Source organism: Typha angustifolia, chromosome 13, assembly GCF_048772165.1.
Source record: "Typha angustifolia cultivar Huaian chromosome 13, ASM4877216v1, whole genome shotgun sequence".
In the NCBI taxonomy this organism is placed as follows: domain Eukaryota; kingdom Viridiplantae; phylum Streptophyta; class Magnoliopsida; order Poales; family Typhaceae; genus Typha; species Typha angustifolia.
The window spans coordinates 1,610,460-1,627,000 of NC_133251.1; the positions used below are offsets into that span (position 1 = coordinate 1,610,460).

At 37.4% G+C, this 16,541-nt stretch overlaps 3 protein-coding genes across 3 annotated transcripts; 1 reads left to right on the plus strand and 2 right to left on the minus strand.

The window, feature by feature from the left end:
- Positions 1-486: 486 nt before the first annotated feature.
- LOC140774423 (pectinesterase QRT1) lies at positions 487-3,073 on the plus strand. The gene is made up of 5 exons (XM_073117421.1): positions 487-1,083; positions 1,451-1,640; positions 1,741-1,947; positions 2,082-2,317; positions 2,407-3,073. Exons 1-5 carry the CDS (start codon positions 785-787, stop codon positions 2,552-2,554), a joined length of 1,080 nt encoding a protein of 359 aa, XP_072973522.1. The 5' UTR covers positions 487-784; the 3' UTR covers positions 2,555-3,073.
- A 180-nt stretch (positions 3,074-3,253) lies between these two features.
- Positions 3,254-9,977, minus strand: LOC140773432 (uncharacterized). Its single transcript, XM_073115980.1, has 6 exons — positions 9,082-9,977; positions 7,120-7,205; positions 6,941-7,045; positions 6,073-6,864; positions 5,377-5,599; positions 3,254-4,032 (listed from the first exon to the last, which is right to left on the minus strand). The coding sequence occupies exons 1-6, from the start codon at positions 9,365-9,367 to the stop codon at positions 3,689-3,691; spliced, it is 1,836 nt and encodes a 611-aa protein (XP_072972081.1). The 5' UTR covers positions 9,368-9,977; the 3' UTR covers positions 3,254-3,688.
- Positions 9,978-10,796: 819 nt separating this feature from the next.
- LOC140773240 (zinc transporter 2) lies at positions 10,797-13,901 on the minus strand. Its single transcript, XM_073115719.1, has 4 exons — positions 13,271-13,901; positions 12,729-12,787; positions 12,191-12,323; positions 10,797-11,321 (listed from the first exon to the last, which is right to left on the minus strand). Exons 1-4 carry the CDS (start codon positions 13,755-13,757, stop codon positions 10,927-10,929), a joined length of 1,074 nt encoding a protein of 357 aa, XP_072971820.1. The 5' UTR covers positions 13,758-13,901; the 3' UTR covers positions 10,797-10,926.
- Positions 13,902-16,541: the final 2,640 nt, after the last annotated feature.

The following is a 16,541-nucleotide window of genomic DNA, read 5'->3' on the forward strand; positions in this document are numbered from 1 at the left end:
CTTAAATCTCCAACCAAATTTGCCAATATCGTTTGGCATGGTTGACGTCTGATCTTAATGTCAACATTAGTTAGCTTAATGGCAAGGAAGGAAGAACAAACATTGACTTCGAATCATCCTCTCATCCAAACGTTTGGAAGATCACCAAACATTCTTTACGGTCTTACACTGATTCTCATGTTCTAAAAGTTGTAGGAAATTCCTACTACCTCATACGTAGCATCATCTCATTGGCCATTTACCATGGATGAAGAAAGAAAACACCCAATCGAGGACGTATAGGATCCGTTATTTAACAACAAGTCAATTAATTAACACTGCTTTATTAGGCGCTGTGTTAGGAATTGTCCCACTAATTATCATTAATCTTCCTAGCAAGTAGTTAATAAACCCTTTAGCATTGGCGTTGGAAATAAGACGACTTAACCGTCTTCCTCTAACTACTCACTAACCACCCCCACTCTCTTCACAAAAAACCCCCTCGATTCTTTTATATTTGGTGCACAAGACATGATCAACCTTAATTTCCCTCACCCTGCTTAAATTAATATCACGTCCAACTTCTAAAACCGTTACAAATTTCGACTGTATCCAAGCACAGATGATATAATGATAAGAAGAGGACTGCAGCATAAACCACGCTCCCTTCATTTAATACCATCATCTCTTCTCCACCCCTTCAACGCCTCCATTTCTCCTTTAGTAACCTCCACTCTCTATAAATTCCACCTTCAAATGTTACAAATAACCGTAAGATTGTAGACTTTCTAGAGTGAAGAGAACTATGGAGTTGCTGCATGTCCTTAGCCTTCTCTTGCTTGCTGCTTTCATGGCCTTTGATAGTACCCAGATGGAATTTTGCAATGGAGATCAAGTAGCGCATGAGAATTTTGTCTCGTGGGATGATTTGAGTGTCGGAAATTATTCGAGGAATTATGACTCTAACGAGGAGGTTGGTAATCGAGTCATCTTCGTGTCGTTGGATGGGACCGGAGATTCAAGAACGGTGCAAGGAGCAGTGGATATGGTTCCGGATGGCAACAAGGAGAGGGTAAAGATTTTTCTTTCTCCTGGAGTTTATAGGTGAGTTCATGAATACAGAGGCATTTGATAGCCTTTTTTTTTTAAAAAAAGAAAATATAATTCTCTATAGTTTAGTTCTAAAAGAGATATTCATATGCTATAGCATTTATTCATCATATTGAATCATCCAGGAGTAGAACTGGAAGAGATGCATAAATGTTTCACATAGAAGATAGCAAGAGTTTGTGTTTACTTGTGCATTACATGTAGAGCTTGTAGCTTTTAGCTCTTAACTTGAACTTAAAATTGTTGTTTTCTTCTATGCAAAATATGTATACATTCTCTTTATTTTAGAAATGATGAATGGAAGCTATACTAGAATCTCTTCCATTTGCTCTTAAGTTAAATAGTTGCCTTCTGAATGCAGAGAGAAGGTGACTGTTCCTATAACAAAGCCTTACATCTCATTCATAAGTCAAGGAAACTCAGAGACTGTGATCTCATGGAATTCAAGAGCATCCGATCGCGATTCGAACAGGAATATTGTTGGAACTTTTGACTCAGCTTCTGTCGCGGTCGAATCCGATTACTTCTGTGCTACTGGAATCACTTTTGAGGTACTAATTTGATACTGTTTGTTATGCAAGAGAGAAGATAATATTACAGAGAGTAGTATGTATCTCACTTTCATAGCTTTTGAATTGGATGGAGTTACAGAACTCAGCTCCAGTTGCAGAGCCAGGAGCAGTAGGGAAGCAAGCAGTAGCATTGAGACTCTCAGGAGACAAGGCCATGTTGTACAGATGCAGGGTGTTAGGTTCTCAAGACACATTGTTTGATCACATTGGCAGGCATTATTTCTTTCAGTGCTACATCCAAGGAGCCATTGATTTCATTTTTGGAACTGCAAGATCCTTGTATCAGGTAATATATATATATATATATTTCAACTTCAACTTAGATAACACTTTGTATTAGGTAATTTCTGTAAGGAGGAGAAGAAACTAGTATTAGTTAACATCAGAGACTAAAATGATTTGAGTGTTGATGTGAGGCAGGATTGCACACTTCATGCAGTTGCAATGAGTTATGGAGCAGTGGCGGCATCGCAGAGGAACTCGCCGTCCGACGACTCAGGCTTCTCGTTCCTCAATTGTAGGTTAACTGGCTCAGGGAAGCTCTACTTGGGGAGAGCATGGGGGAGGTATGCAAGAGTAGTTTACTCTTACTGTCAACTGGAGAACATCATTATTCCAGAGGGATGGAGTGACTGGGGAGATCCATCAAGAACAAGGTCAATTTCCTCCTCCTTTTTTTTAATCTTCATTTTAAGTTTCTTCGAGTTTTTCTTTCCATTATCTTTCAACATCTTTATTTTTGTAGGACGGCATGGTTCGGAGAGTTCAACTGCAATGGAGAAGGTGCTAACATGAGAAATAGAGTGCCATGGGCAAGATCACTCACCTATGAAGAAGCAAGGCCTTTCCTCAATCGAGATTTTATCGACGGTGATCAATGGCTAAGATTGTAGGAACAAAAGTTAACATATCCTTGACACATTTATATCTCATCAACCATCCTACAATTGCAATCCCTGACAGAGATAAGGGAGTGGGACTACAACTCCATGTATCATATAGCTGCTTACTATTCAACACTTGATTCACAGATGTAGGTTTGTTAACAATTCCAATCAGAGCAGTTACGGTTTGGTGGAACAAAGCAATCGAAGTATGAATACTGCAACACACTCTCGTCATGGATGCATGCAAAAGAAAGAAGATGATTCATAGAAGTAAATGAAGTCTACTTGACTTTAGTGTACAGGATGCCCAAAAACGGAAGGAAGCTAGGTATATCAGAGAAAAGATGTGCTTGTATCATGCTTCAGCCCAAGTTGAAACTATGCCAGCTTCTTTTGGGATGATCATCATTGAGATGGACTCTATCACATCCAATAGACAAATTGTCAAAACTATACAGTACAAGGAAGCACATTATAACTATACACTATCATGTCAAGTGAATTGAGTTAACTGTTCCATTTGCAACAAAATTGATCACAAGCATGCATGCATCCAACCAACATACTCTGTACGTATAAATTTATATATAAGCCTTAAAAAAGGGAATCAAACAAGCCTCAGTTAGACAAGCTACAATAAATCTCAAAGCTTTAGAAGGATTCAATTTTCTACTGCAAATACTACATAAATGGGCAAGCAACGTAAATAGCAATGGGGAGTACCACATAGATCACACAACTCTGGACAACCAAGTTCTTGTTTGTAAAATATACAAAATTACCATCAACAGTCATGTAATTTGAAAGATGTTCTACAACAATGCCATACCCCAACAAGGGACTAGAAGTACAAATGGCACCACTAAAGTAAACCTAGGAAGAGGGTCATCTCTTAACCCATAGTTTTATGCCTTAATTTGTTTTGTTTCTGATAAACAAAATGAAGAGCTTAAACTAAAGCTAAAGAAATGCGCACACTCTAGGTCAGATCATATCCAAGTTCTCCTCAAAGGTAATGTAGAGATTTGGCTTTACTAAATCATATCCTCATGTCAGTAACACTATTTATATTTATCTTTGTACAGAGAATCCTAAACCAAGATTCCTGAGCCTGAACTTCAAGTCACCATCTATACCTACTTAATCATGATCACAGTTCTCTTCAATAGGCTGCTCCTTTAGATCAGTTTGCTTCTCAACTTCCACCAATATGCATGATCTTCCACTTAAACTGGCTTCTGCTAGCTTATCTTCTTCATTTGAATTGATTTGCAAAGCAGCAACTTCTTCACCAGACATTGCAGAACTACCAGATTCTGCTCCTTTTGTGGAGATGGTGGATACAGTTGGCCTTGTGCCAGGATTATTTGAAGATATTCTCGATAACATGTCGGGCCTAGCTACGATCTCCACCCATTGATTCCCCACCCAGTCTTTTGAAATTCTTACATTTTTGCGCTGGCATAACAGAGACACATCTTCACCTGAAATGGCAATGAACTTGTCATCTTTTCCTTGTGATAAACATCAAGTTGAAGCTCAAGTCAAAGAAAGCAATTGAAAAGCAAGAAAAAGAAAGAAACAGCAACCAAACAAAGAAAAAGAACAGATATTTATAGTTCAATAAACAGAACTGTGATTTTATTGATTATAATAAATTGAATCAGACATTTTTAAAGATTCTTTCTGACTGTTGGTACTTACAATTGCTAGAATACAGTTGCAGAGGCTTTTACACCAGTTTCCTTCATTTGCAGAAATAAATAGGACAGCCAGAAGATAATGTGCTGAAAACTGAACTTGATGCCTAAAAGTTCACTGGTTCAAAATATCTTAGATGAAGATGCACAATCAGTTCATCTTACATGTATGGAAGACAAGCATAGTGGATTCCTAGTGCATGTGATACTCGCCTCATACTCCACAGGAATGTATTTTGTTGCAAATATTATCATTATATCAGTCTGCATTTAAAATCTATGTAGGCTATAATCTGGAAAACAGAACATGCACATGCTAAATTTGATCAGATATCACAGGTTGATCAGTTCTATAAGTCAGAAATACAAACAATTCTCGGAAGCACAATTTTCATCTGATCTTTTCGGCACTGGAAATGCTTGAGAAATACCACGACATGTTATTCGTGGAATTGAAGTGCATCCTTTTAAACTTGGTTTTGAGTTTTGACAATGGTAATGATTTCATCCGACCAAGAATATCTAACTCAAATGCATAAAATAAATGCACAATAAGGCACCTCAACTTTTGGCCTGCTTTATTTACGCTTTTGATGGTTAAATTGAGTTTGAGTCTTATTAGAAAATATTTACTAAGTGATCAATTTAAAACCTACACTCTTTTTGTATGTGGTCTCAGGCTCAGATAAACACAATAGTCCTGTGGACATCTCAAGATATCGGTAACAGCTGCTTCTAACAATCTACCTTAGTGGTTCCTCCTATTTAGCAATTAACCAATAATGATGTAAACAACAAGCTGCTCCATGAAAGAGATAGCTGAACGAATGAATTTATTAACTGTTCCGTCCAACTAAACATTCTATTGTAGTTGCTATTTAAGAGTATTTGTCTAAACCAATTTGGATACAGAAATTATTCCAGCTTTATGAAGATAAAAAATGGCGTCTCTATTTAACTACTTTAAGGTATGCCCAATGTACATAAGAAGAGAAGTCCAATAGAAGACGCTTCAAGAACGGACAAACACCTAGAAAATAAACTATATGGACTATATGCTCATACAGATAAACAAAACAACGAGTAGAGCAGTGCAACGTATTAAGAACTTCAAGACAGGATAGGTACCTGGAAAGTAAACTTGCAGGCTATCATCTTCATAGTTGTCTGAACCAACTACAACCCCTTCCCACCAGCCATCACTCCACCAGACATCCACAGCACTTCCAGGTAAAGGTGTAAAGCTGTCCAGTAAATAAGAACATGTAGGGCATGGCCGAATAGTAAGACGACCTGAAAATCTCATCCCCAGTTTATCGGGAGCTGCTAATCTGAAGGCAGGTATCCATTCCTACGCCACAGAAATGGACCAACATATATGTGTCAAGAACATGGAATATCATTCCAAGTAAGAAATTATCTTACCCTATATATGGAAAAAAAAATTCAGGACAGTTCAAAACAGTCTACCACAGCAATAAAGAGAAATCTTCTCTACATAAGACGAGTTTATTCTCATAGCTGCATCATTATATAAAATTAACAGTTGAAGTTAAAGGTGATCTGTGCATAGGGAAACTAATTTCAGTTTACTGTTCGAATCAATAGATGGATACTAATATATGCTTGTGTATCGACTAAAGATGTGCACATAAACAAATCTAGATTTATTACATACTTACTAGCACTTATCACGTTTATTGAACAGTCAGGCTGCCCCATTTGATCTATAATATATTTGGCATGTACATACAATATGATTTACCAATACAGAATACATACTTCCATAGTACATAGTAAGTCAAATTGCAGTCATGGCCGTACCTCCAAACTTCCACAACCATCAACTTTCTGAAGATCATCATATCGAACCTTCAACCTCTTATGAGATAATTGTAACACGGTACACTTGAACCAGCAACCTCTGATGCCACTGTCCTGACACAGAACTTCTATCTTCTCATTAATGTTATAAGGAGGGAGAAGCCGATTGCTAGGCGGTACGAGCTTCACTGATAGATGTCTTCTAATAGGGCGCCTAGTGCTAAATTTCTGATAAGCTGGTCTGAAGTTTGTTATATGACCTGGACGGCCCAATATTTTAGTGCCCAAACAGTTAGGATAAAGTCTTTGATGCTGCTTAGAAAACCTAATCTTCCTGGGCAAACCTTGTTTTACAATCTTCCCGATGGTGGAGCCTTCCTCTTCCTTCTCAGACAAGGTGTTTAAGCACAAAATAACAGTTTGATTAAAATATCCACGCAAAGTTCTCAAGTCAAAATGTTTGAATTTATTTTTACTGTACTGACGAAAGCATAATCTCACTCCCACTGAAGAAGAGTACGGGAGTGAAGCCAAACATTTTTCATAATGCTCGGGAGTTAAAACTGTTGCAATATCATCCACACACTCTACACTGATGACCTGAGAATAAGGCGTGATGAAGACTTCACTGGGATGAGGAGCAGGTGGGGGTATTTTGCAAGCAAATTCTTGATTTTGATGAAACCATCGTACTTTAACCTTCTTTTGCCCTTTTTTATCCTCGTACATGTCCTCCAAATATGCAAGATAGCGGTTTTCTTCCTCCGACATGACAAGTACAAAAGAATGAGTCTGCACATAAAATACACTTTTTAAAAGTATAACATCACTTCTAGTTGGAGCTAAATATCGAACTAATGATGCTTACAGATATGGTGGTTGCATTGCGACAAAATGCTTGATAATGTTGAAGCTGCTTCCCGCAAGTCCAAGAAGTACCAGACCATGTGATGTCTGAGTTAGAACCTTTTTCCTGAAAAGGAAATTCAAAAGATGATGATATGCTTTCAAGTAGAATATATATATGTTTTACCAGTAAACAATTACCGTGTTTCTGCATATATAGCCTCCAGTATCATTGAACATATTTGACTCAACCTCAGAACGCATAGCACGCCCAAATATTGGAAAATCTGAGCATGCAATAGATATTAAAATTATAATCATAGCAAATTTACCACATAAAAGTTTAACGGACAAGTAACTAGTATTTGTCAATGCACCCTTAATATGTTACATCTTTTGAGAACTGAATAATGTAGTGAGTAGTTGGCAAAAGGAAAATCCAGAAGAAAGCTCTCAGCACTTTGCTTCTACAGAGTGTAATAAGGGAAAAACCTCTACAGCTCTGAGACAAAAATGACATAACAAGATAGCACATTCTTTTAATATTAGTATCATTCTTGGAGTTGGGACAGCTCTCTGTCTCTCTTAATTAGACCACAGATCATTTTGGCCCCAAAAAGAAAATGAAGCATAAACATGCTAGTTGTCATTTCTTTGATTACGAACGTGAAAAACAGGAGTCCAATTGTCATGATCCAAGGACTAATCCTGTCAAATGGATAAAGCATGGAGCATAACTAAGTTGACAATAATCACAGGTATGGGTGGACAACAGAGGAGCAATCTAGTACCTAAAATCTCAAGCAAAATAATGATTCCTAATTTCTTTCTCCCTGTTTTTTGTTTCTGTGGAGAAGTAGAGACTCACTAAGGGTTTGATTCAGTAACTAGGTCATTTCTCTCTCCTTTATCAACTGCAGCCCAAGCCATCCAATAAACCACAGTGCAATAATGACATTTCTCCTAATTTGCTTCTCCATACTTCCTATTAACAAGCTGGAAGTTTCACCTGGTGAACTATTGCAAGCCGAAACTAATTGAAAACTAAAGCAGAAACTCATCGATTAAGGGCAAAACCAGCAAGATTTTTGGCTTTGCCATTGTTTTGGACCGGCATCAGTTAAAATGGGTCCCTTCTATCCCAAATTTTCCATTTTCTCTAGGGTCCAAAACCAAAACCAACCGAAACTGCAACATCGAACCATGTGGAGAGCTTGGTCTTACTCAGGAATTGATTCAACAATGGCCTAGAACATTTCCATCCCTTTTACCAGCTACATCCAAGTCATCTAATAAGGAAAAGCACCAATTCCCAAGGGTAAAGTAAAAAAACCATGAAAGCATAGATTAGTGAAAATGCCTCATGCCTTTCATTCATCTTGCCCCATCTTTCCTGGCCTTTATCTGCCACTGAAAAAAGTTGATAGGTAATTCAGATTCAAAGTACATATTATCTATCAAGAACTGTTACAGATGACAGTTAGATACATTGATCAAGAACCAAGGGTTGAGGATTCGCCAAAGAGTTAGATTTGTGATATAACAATGTTGCACGACATCAAGTTAGTTATTGTGAATTGTAGAATTGCATATATTTTACCTCCGCTATGTGCACAAATGCAAATTAAGAAATCCACATAATTTTATTATGTACCGGTAGTGTCAGATTTGGGGGTCTATTTGTGATAGACAAAATTTGGTGCAAAAGTCTCTAGAGTGCTACTGCACCAAGATATCACAATATTGCTGAGTGACGAACATATAATCATGACATTATGAAGCTCAGAATTCAGGTCATTCACCTCCAAGATGAAGCAACAATATTTTCACTAGCATGGATGGCAGAAACAACTTACATTTTAAAAGCCTTCATACAAGAACTAGATAAAGAATTATCATTTAACACTAACTAGTCCTTCAAATAATAATCTGATGCAGTATCATATTTTTAGCTTCTTTCAATTAACTGAGCTACATGCAAGACAGATTCTTGCAAGATAATCCTTAAATAGCACGACTATAGATCTTTGAAATGATAATATTGCGTATATATCAGTAAAGACAGTTCGCTGGCAAGCATGCAAACCACAAAACATGAGTAAATTAAGACTTAGTAAATCGCGGGAGATTCCAGCATGCAACAATAGCAGAAACCGGAATTACTTTGACTAAATGGCCTTGTTGGAAGAAATGAGGCGAGCCAATCGACGACCTCCCTTCGCGATCTCCATTTGAGAGAAGAGACCCCGAGCTTGTTGGAACAATGATCCCTGCAGAAATCTTCTGAAACCACATAAAGCATGTGCCGCAAGCTTCTTTCCGTGCCGATGGCGGCGAGATGCGAAGCCCCAGAAGAGTCCTCCAAGTAGTAATGGACGACTCGGCTGCCGCGCTCCTGCGAGATGAATTCTTCCCTCCATTTCACGAAATCAGGACCAGTTCCTGACATCTTTAACTACTGCGTAGTACCGCTGCCAAAATAGGATCAAGGCAGAACCCCGCACCTCATCAAGAGAACCTAAGACTCACAAAAACCGGGAAATTTCGACAGGGAACCGACGGGAGCTAGGTTTTACCGCCCGTAAGAGCGAAACCCAGCCCAAAAGACAGGCAGCTTTCTAGAGAAATCGAAGAAATAGAAGTGGGCTTCCGGCGAGAACAACTGGCTTGAACCGGGAGGGGCTTAGATTCAACAAGAACCCCTCCATGGCAAGTGGATTTTGTGCGATCTTTACCAAACCCCAGCACAAAACAAGGATCGAAGCCCTTCGAAAGGGGCCGCCCCCAAGAAACCCTCAAGAGGTAGAGAATACTACGGAGAGTTGCCAAAAAGGGTGGTGGAAACCGCAAGGGAAGAGAGGAAGGGGAAGGGGAAGGGGAAGGGTTAGGGTTAGGTAAGGGACTCTAAGACAGGAGAGAGACGAAGCCGAAGCACGAGGAAGAAGGGGTCTCTCTCTCACACACACACTCTCTCTCTTCCAACCTCGGATTTAGAGAGAGAAAGCAGCAGAGCTATTTGCACTTTAGGAGAAAACGCCGTAGAAATGAGATAAGAAGGCAAGAACGCCCCCCTCCGTCTTACTTCATTTAATAAGGGGATATTTTTTAATCAAGGGGTTAAAATTAAGAGCATGGAGAGGTAGTTGAGGAATATAAAACCATCTCTTGATTAGGGAAAGAAAGAAACAATCTTTCTTTCTAATGAGAGAGATTAGTTAATTAGTCATTACAGCTAGCATTAAATCTGGATGAAATCAGAAATATTTCTATGTTATGGTAACTTATTAGAGTTTCTTTTTCTTTTTTTTGGCAATTAATTTTCTTCCGAGTATTCTAGAGAATAGAAATGACCTTTACCTAACCAAGAGGTACACCTATAAAGTAGACCGAGGGTATTCTCGTTCTTCTATTATTAATTGCTAGTTAACTTTCAAGGGTATATGTGCAAAAGTGCCAATTCACAATGATATATATATATATTTTTCTTAATTCTTATAAATGGTCCTAAAAACAGACCGGAGGAGAGCCTTCTTAATCATTTCATCATGGCTAGATTAGCCCATCTTATCAAAGACTAGAATCAGCTCTCGCTGGGGTGGTCTTTCTATGATGCATCTTTAGCATAGGTTTCGGATCGAGTTGGTGGAGTCGATTTAGACGAGCCAAGCTGAGTTTGTATTGCTGAGCTCGAGCATAAATTTTATTAATTTTAAGCTGACCAGACTCTGAACTCATTAGACTCATTTACAACCCTGGAACAAATTAATGAAAGAAAAAAAAGATGAACAGTCTCTGCACGAGTCAGCCGTGACCAATCTGAAAGCTAATTTTAGTTTATATTATAACTATTTTTTTTTTCCGATAGAGTAGATTATAACTGAGGCCAGAAAACCCATTTGTATCTCTGCATACCAACTTAAATTTTCCAAGCATGCTTACAGGTAAAAGAGAAGAGAAAAAAAAAAGAAAGAGATACTAATCCTAGTTCCTGCTCATGTTATTAACTTATCAAGTATCCCATATCATCACAACTGCAATCACTCCTATCCCCAAGACCACGGCCAGCCATCTGTTCACCTGTGTGTCCACTGCTGTGGGCTTCTGTGGCTTGTAGCCTTTTGCAAGGAGATGGTTAATGGAGACATAGATGAAGACTCCGCATGCCAGGCCCATGGAGATGGCGTAGATCCAATCGGCCACACGGCCTTCAGTTGTAGCATCTATTATGATTCCTATGGCGACACCGATGGGGGTGGAGATTGCGAAAGCAAAGGCATAGGCCACGCATGAAAGAAGCGGTCGATCTGGAATCATTCTTAGGAGTGCAATACCCATGGCTATGGCAGCAAATATCTTGTGGAGACTGATAGTCCACAGAGCCTTCCATGCATCACCTTTGGTTTCTGCAAGAGAAAATGTTACTTTTAGACTGGGTTATGATTTAAAAGGATAGCAGCATTTGCAGAACCAGTCAATAAAATGTGATTATTGAACAGATATACAGCTTTATTATAGAAGAATATAGTTTTTTATCTGTTATCTGTAAGAATCTTGCCACTTAATACATCAAGCTGGGCAAAAGCTACTCAGTTAACCTGGAAGATATTTGATCAACTTGGCATCTTAAGACTAGAGATCCTTGAATTTTGTATTGTTCCTCAACTTCACGTCTAAAAATCCTCAATCAGTTGATTCGGTCTTGTATGAGAAATTTCAAAGCATTTGACTGTTAATCTTAAACCGGTCCCACGATTTCGATTTTAGAGGAATGAGAATGACCCTCATATAAGAACATTCAAAGCATTTGACTGACTCAGAGAAGGAAGCGGATGCAAAGATTATTCAGTGAGAAAAAGGACTGCTGACACAGTCGAGAAAGAATGAGCTCCCTGAATTTGAGTGGCAGACGAAAAGACGTGTCAATTAATTAAGAGAATTCAAGATAAGATAGCAAGGGTATCTCATGGATGTATTTTGGCTTGGCCAACATTTTAAGTGTCCTTTTCATATATCATGAATTAAGCTACAAGATATGATGTCTATGCAAAGAAAACTAATGCATAGTTTATAGAGATCTGCACAATTGAATCATGAGAACTTTCTGCCTAATCTAATCTAGTCGATCAGAAGTTGTATCATTACATTTTATACTTTGCTTCATTTCTGTGAGACACAATCCTAGAGACATTTATGCCTTATAGTGTCTTCTCATATTTCTTAAAAAAGATGGAACTACGACAGCAGAGAGAACAAGAGATAATTTATATCTTACCTGCAACTCCAATTGCAATGCCTTCAAAAACAGAATGGAAGCACAAGGCAAAAATCAACAATATGCTATCTCCAACTGTACTGGCATCGCGGAGCATAGATGGAACAGAATGATCAGTTGTGCTGCCCACAGCCTATAGAACCATAGAACAAATATTTTAGTATATCAGATCGGTGCAAAAGAAGTGAGAAAGCGCTTCTTACTTTCATGTGGGTATTCTACTATATATACTCATATACAAAAAGTGAGGTAAAAATCTTAGTGCCGACTATAAAATAGATTGTCAACAATCAGAAATACCAAAAGATGATCAATTCTATTCATTTCCCCTGTTACAGAAAGCAGGCAAATTCTACTAAGATTAAGGTATCAGGCCATTGGCTGCAACGCAAAGCTTAGTACTAAACAGGAATAACTATAGAAAAGGATAATGTGGTTCAAATAATTGAGTTTCAGCAGTAGCTGGAAAGAATTTATTCAAAACCAAAATTGCCAGATATATTCATCACATACAGTAAGCATAAATATTCAAACTCACCGCTGATGGTGAGTGCAAGCCACCATCGTTACTGCTTAACTTAATCTGTTGAATAGATCCTGAAACAAGAGTAAAAATACTAAATATCACAATACAATAACAGGAAAAATGCACATGCTGCATCAAATAGCTAATGGAAAAGAGAATTATCTTCTCTATTCCGATTTGATACTTCCAGCAACTCTTCTTATATCAGAAGGTAAGTTTGACTCCAATTAGAAACGCTTAAACGAGAAAAGAATTTCTTCAACTACTATTCTTTAAGATTAAAATCGGCACAAAGCTCCAAATTACTAGACCAAATTACTAGACCAAAATTTTGTCAATGAAACAATAATAAACTAAGTCAAGTTTACATTTTTAAAGCATTTCTTTGTCCCCGTAAATTATACTTCAAGTAACTCAATCAAAACTTTTGTTATGAGACAGAACAAAAAGGAAAAAGGAAAAAAAAAGAATCGCCAAGAACCTTTTTTTCTTCCTCAAAATTGGATTTTTAAGACATTTTCTTCTTATTCGTAGCAAAGAAAAAAAAAACTCACCTCCACTTCCATTATTAGCTCCTCCTCCTCGTTCGACGTCTCGTACGCTCCTCCCCCTGGCTACGACGAATGAGATCAGGCAATCCGCGAGCATGGTAATCACGAACCCTGCACTGGCGAGCATGAACGCGAAGGGGTAGTCCTTATCCGTAAGATCCCCAAACGTCTCATTCGAATCGCTAAGGAAGTGCATAAGCGCCGTCCCCAAGAACACTCCTCCGGCGAACTGTGTCCCCAGAACCAAGAACCCCTCGTTCCATTTCAGGAAGTACGGGGAGACGCCGCCGACGAAGGTCCCAATAAATACAATAATTAGACACCACACCTTGACGAGGATGAGCGACTTAGCTCTCAGGTCAGGGTGGTCATCCCCCGCGCCGGAGTCGGCATCTCCGTCGTCGTCCCCGCCGCCGCCGTGGCCGGCGACAGAGGCAGCGAGGAGGAGGAGGTGGAGGGAGAGGAGGAATAACAAGAGGAATCGAGGCATGGCGATGGGCACGAGGGTTTCATGACTTTCTACGGCATTTATAGAATCATGGGGGTGGGAATTGGTTGGAATTGTACTGCAAAAAGGAGTCAATTTTCGGAAGCGAGGAGGAGAGGGAGGAAGGTGTAGTACACTGCGGATAAATTAGGCGATAAGTAGTACGATAAGGATGGTCCGTTCGAATAAGGAGTTTTCACACCCAATAAAAAGAGACTTGAGATATAATTAGCAATTTATCGCATTTTATTAAACCCTATATTTGAGAATCTATAAGATTCTTTGTCTCTAAAAATACTGACGACGATATAATTTAGCAACGGAGTCAAATTACTAAAGTCATTCATAAAAAAGTAATTGTTAATTTAAGTTATTTCAAACATAAGTTGCTATTAAAGGTTCAATAATTAATTATTTCTTTTTAAAATATATTATTCTGCACGTTATTTTTTTTTAGCAATCATATTATTTTAATAATTTATCAAATAAATAATAAATATAGTATTGATATCTTTTTATAATTAACTTGGTGAGAATTTAATTAAATTCTATCTCTTCGATAATTTTTTAATTATTTATATATATATATATATATATATATATATTATTAGTTTAAAATTAATTTAAACTAAAATTTAATAACATATGGAGATAAAGAATTAAATATAAATTAGAGTCTAACTCTTATAAAGGTAAAGAATCAAATGTAAATGTCTAGTATTAAATAAATGGGCTATTATAGAAGTTAAATTATGACTAAATTTTATAGGAGTATTAAAGTAAAAATAAGATGATATATAAATTTTAGAAGGGTATTAAAGTAATTTTCGTCTGGAAAAAGTATTCGGCCAGGAAAACGGAACGGATCCGAACCCATCAGCTCACGGGTGGACGAGGAATAGTGGAATAAGCACGAATCTGAAAGTCGATAACTGTGGCCCCCCGGATAGCAATCTATGCATGTGTACTAAGGTGATTGTAGTTGGTGGATCTTTTATTTCAATTGCGACAAAATGTTTACATAATTTTTCATCGATAAGACTTCTTCGTCTTTAATTTAATGATCAAGGTTTCAAATAGTGCCCGTTATTGCCAAAGAGAAAGAAAAGGAATATTAATATAAGTTAGTAACATATTATAAGTTAATTAAATATATAGAGAGGAAGAATATGACAATGCTTTAGATAGCAATAAGATGATATATAAATATGGTTGGTGGAAAGAGATGCCAAACCTTCTTTATTATATGTGGGCAAATGCCAAGAGTAGAGGAAATTTCCTTCTACTTTCCGCAAGTATGTTGAGTATGAATGTTTATTTTTTAATAAAAAATATTAGGATTCATAATAATTAAATTTATTATGTATCATTAAAAAGCTCGTAGATTATCCAACTCTTTTAATAAATGCCAATGTGCACACATATGAAAGCATTACAAGATATGAAACATTTTATATTAATGGCAACTCTTATCCTATCTTTATCTCATGGAATAGAGAACAGGAGTAATTAGTAAGATTTATTAGCTATATAACTAGTAACTAGATTCACAATATTATCAATAAACTATTTATTAGATTTCCAATCATATATCATGGAGCTTCTCTACCCACTCAGGAACAAAAATATGCATAAGCATGCAATAATGTATATAAGTATATAAACACTTCTCTTGGATCAAGGAGAAGTGACACTGCGACACCAGTGGATTACTTGTAAGTATTCAAAATTCTCATCTACTCAAAAGTATTCTCTAGTGTAGTAGCACTCTTCTTAGTTCACATTATAGAGAACAAGCACTTGGGTTCTCATCACTGAACATTTTAGGTGGCTAAGATGAATAAGAATGGCTCAACATAATACCTAGCAGGTCAGTACTCATAGTTCTTCACATCTTCTCCAATATTCGCTCCTTCTTCCTTCTTTTCCTCCTCATTGGCTTCTTCTTTCTTCTCCTCCTCTACTGGTTTGCTCTCTTCTTCTTTCTTCTCCTCATCTTGAACTATGGAGGCTTGCTTTCTCATTCACTGGTTTATGTACGTTCTCTATTAGTATTGCAGGATCGATGGTTCCTTTCCTTTAACAATCACCTGGCTGTTTGCTAGGTCTGTTATTACTGACTCCACTCCTGTGCATGCAAAAGGAGATAAAGTTATACCCTCTTTTTTTGTTTATAATTTTTGTCACCTACTACTGTTAAGAAAATTGCTAAGTCTAAGTTGATCCGATTAGTGACATGAAACAACACACATAATTCAGTATAATTATTAAAATATACTAAACGAACAAAAAATGAAAAAGTTTGGGGAGGCCAGTTTGGCCAAGAAATCATCTTTCAACTATCTTCCATGTCACTTGTAACCTAGTTGTTTTATTTCTTTTTCTCCCTTTCTATTTTGTTAAAGTCTTCGTTTTTCCAAGTCTTTATAGGGCGCTTGGTTTGAGTTCCCAGAGAATCTTGAACTAGATCAGAGATTTCTAATCTAATTCAATAATTAAATATCTTTTTATTTTTTTTATATCTTCAAAAAATTAATACTAAAAAATAATATTAGCTAATTAAGTTTAGAGTTTAGCCTCAAACTAAGTAACCCTTATTATAATTATTATAATAGCGAGGTTGGTGATGCAGTTACGGTGGTCGATGGTAGTGATGATGTAGTTGGAGGTGGTGGTAATAATGTGAGTAGATATGTGATTTAGAGGGGAGGAGGAGGGAGAAGGAAGCCAACTCTACGAGACTAAGAAGAATAATAGACAACAGAGAAAGGAGAGCGTCAATCTTAG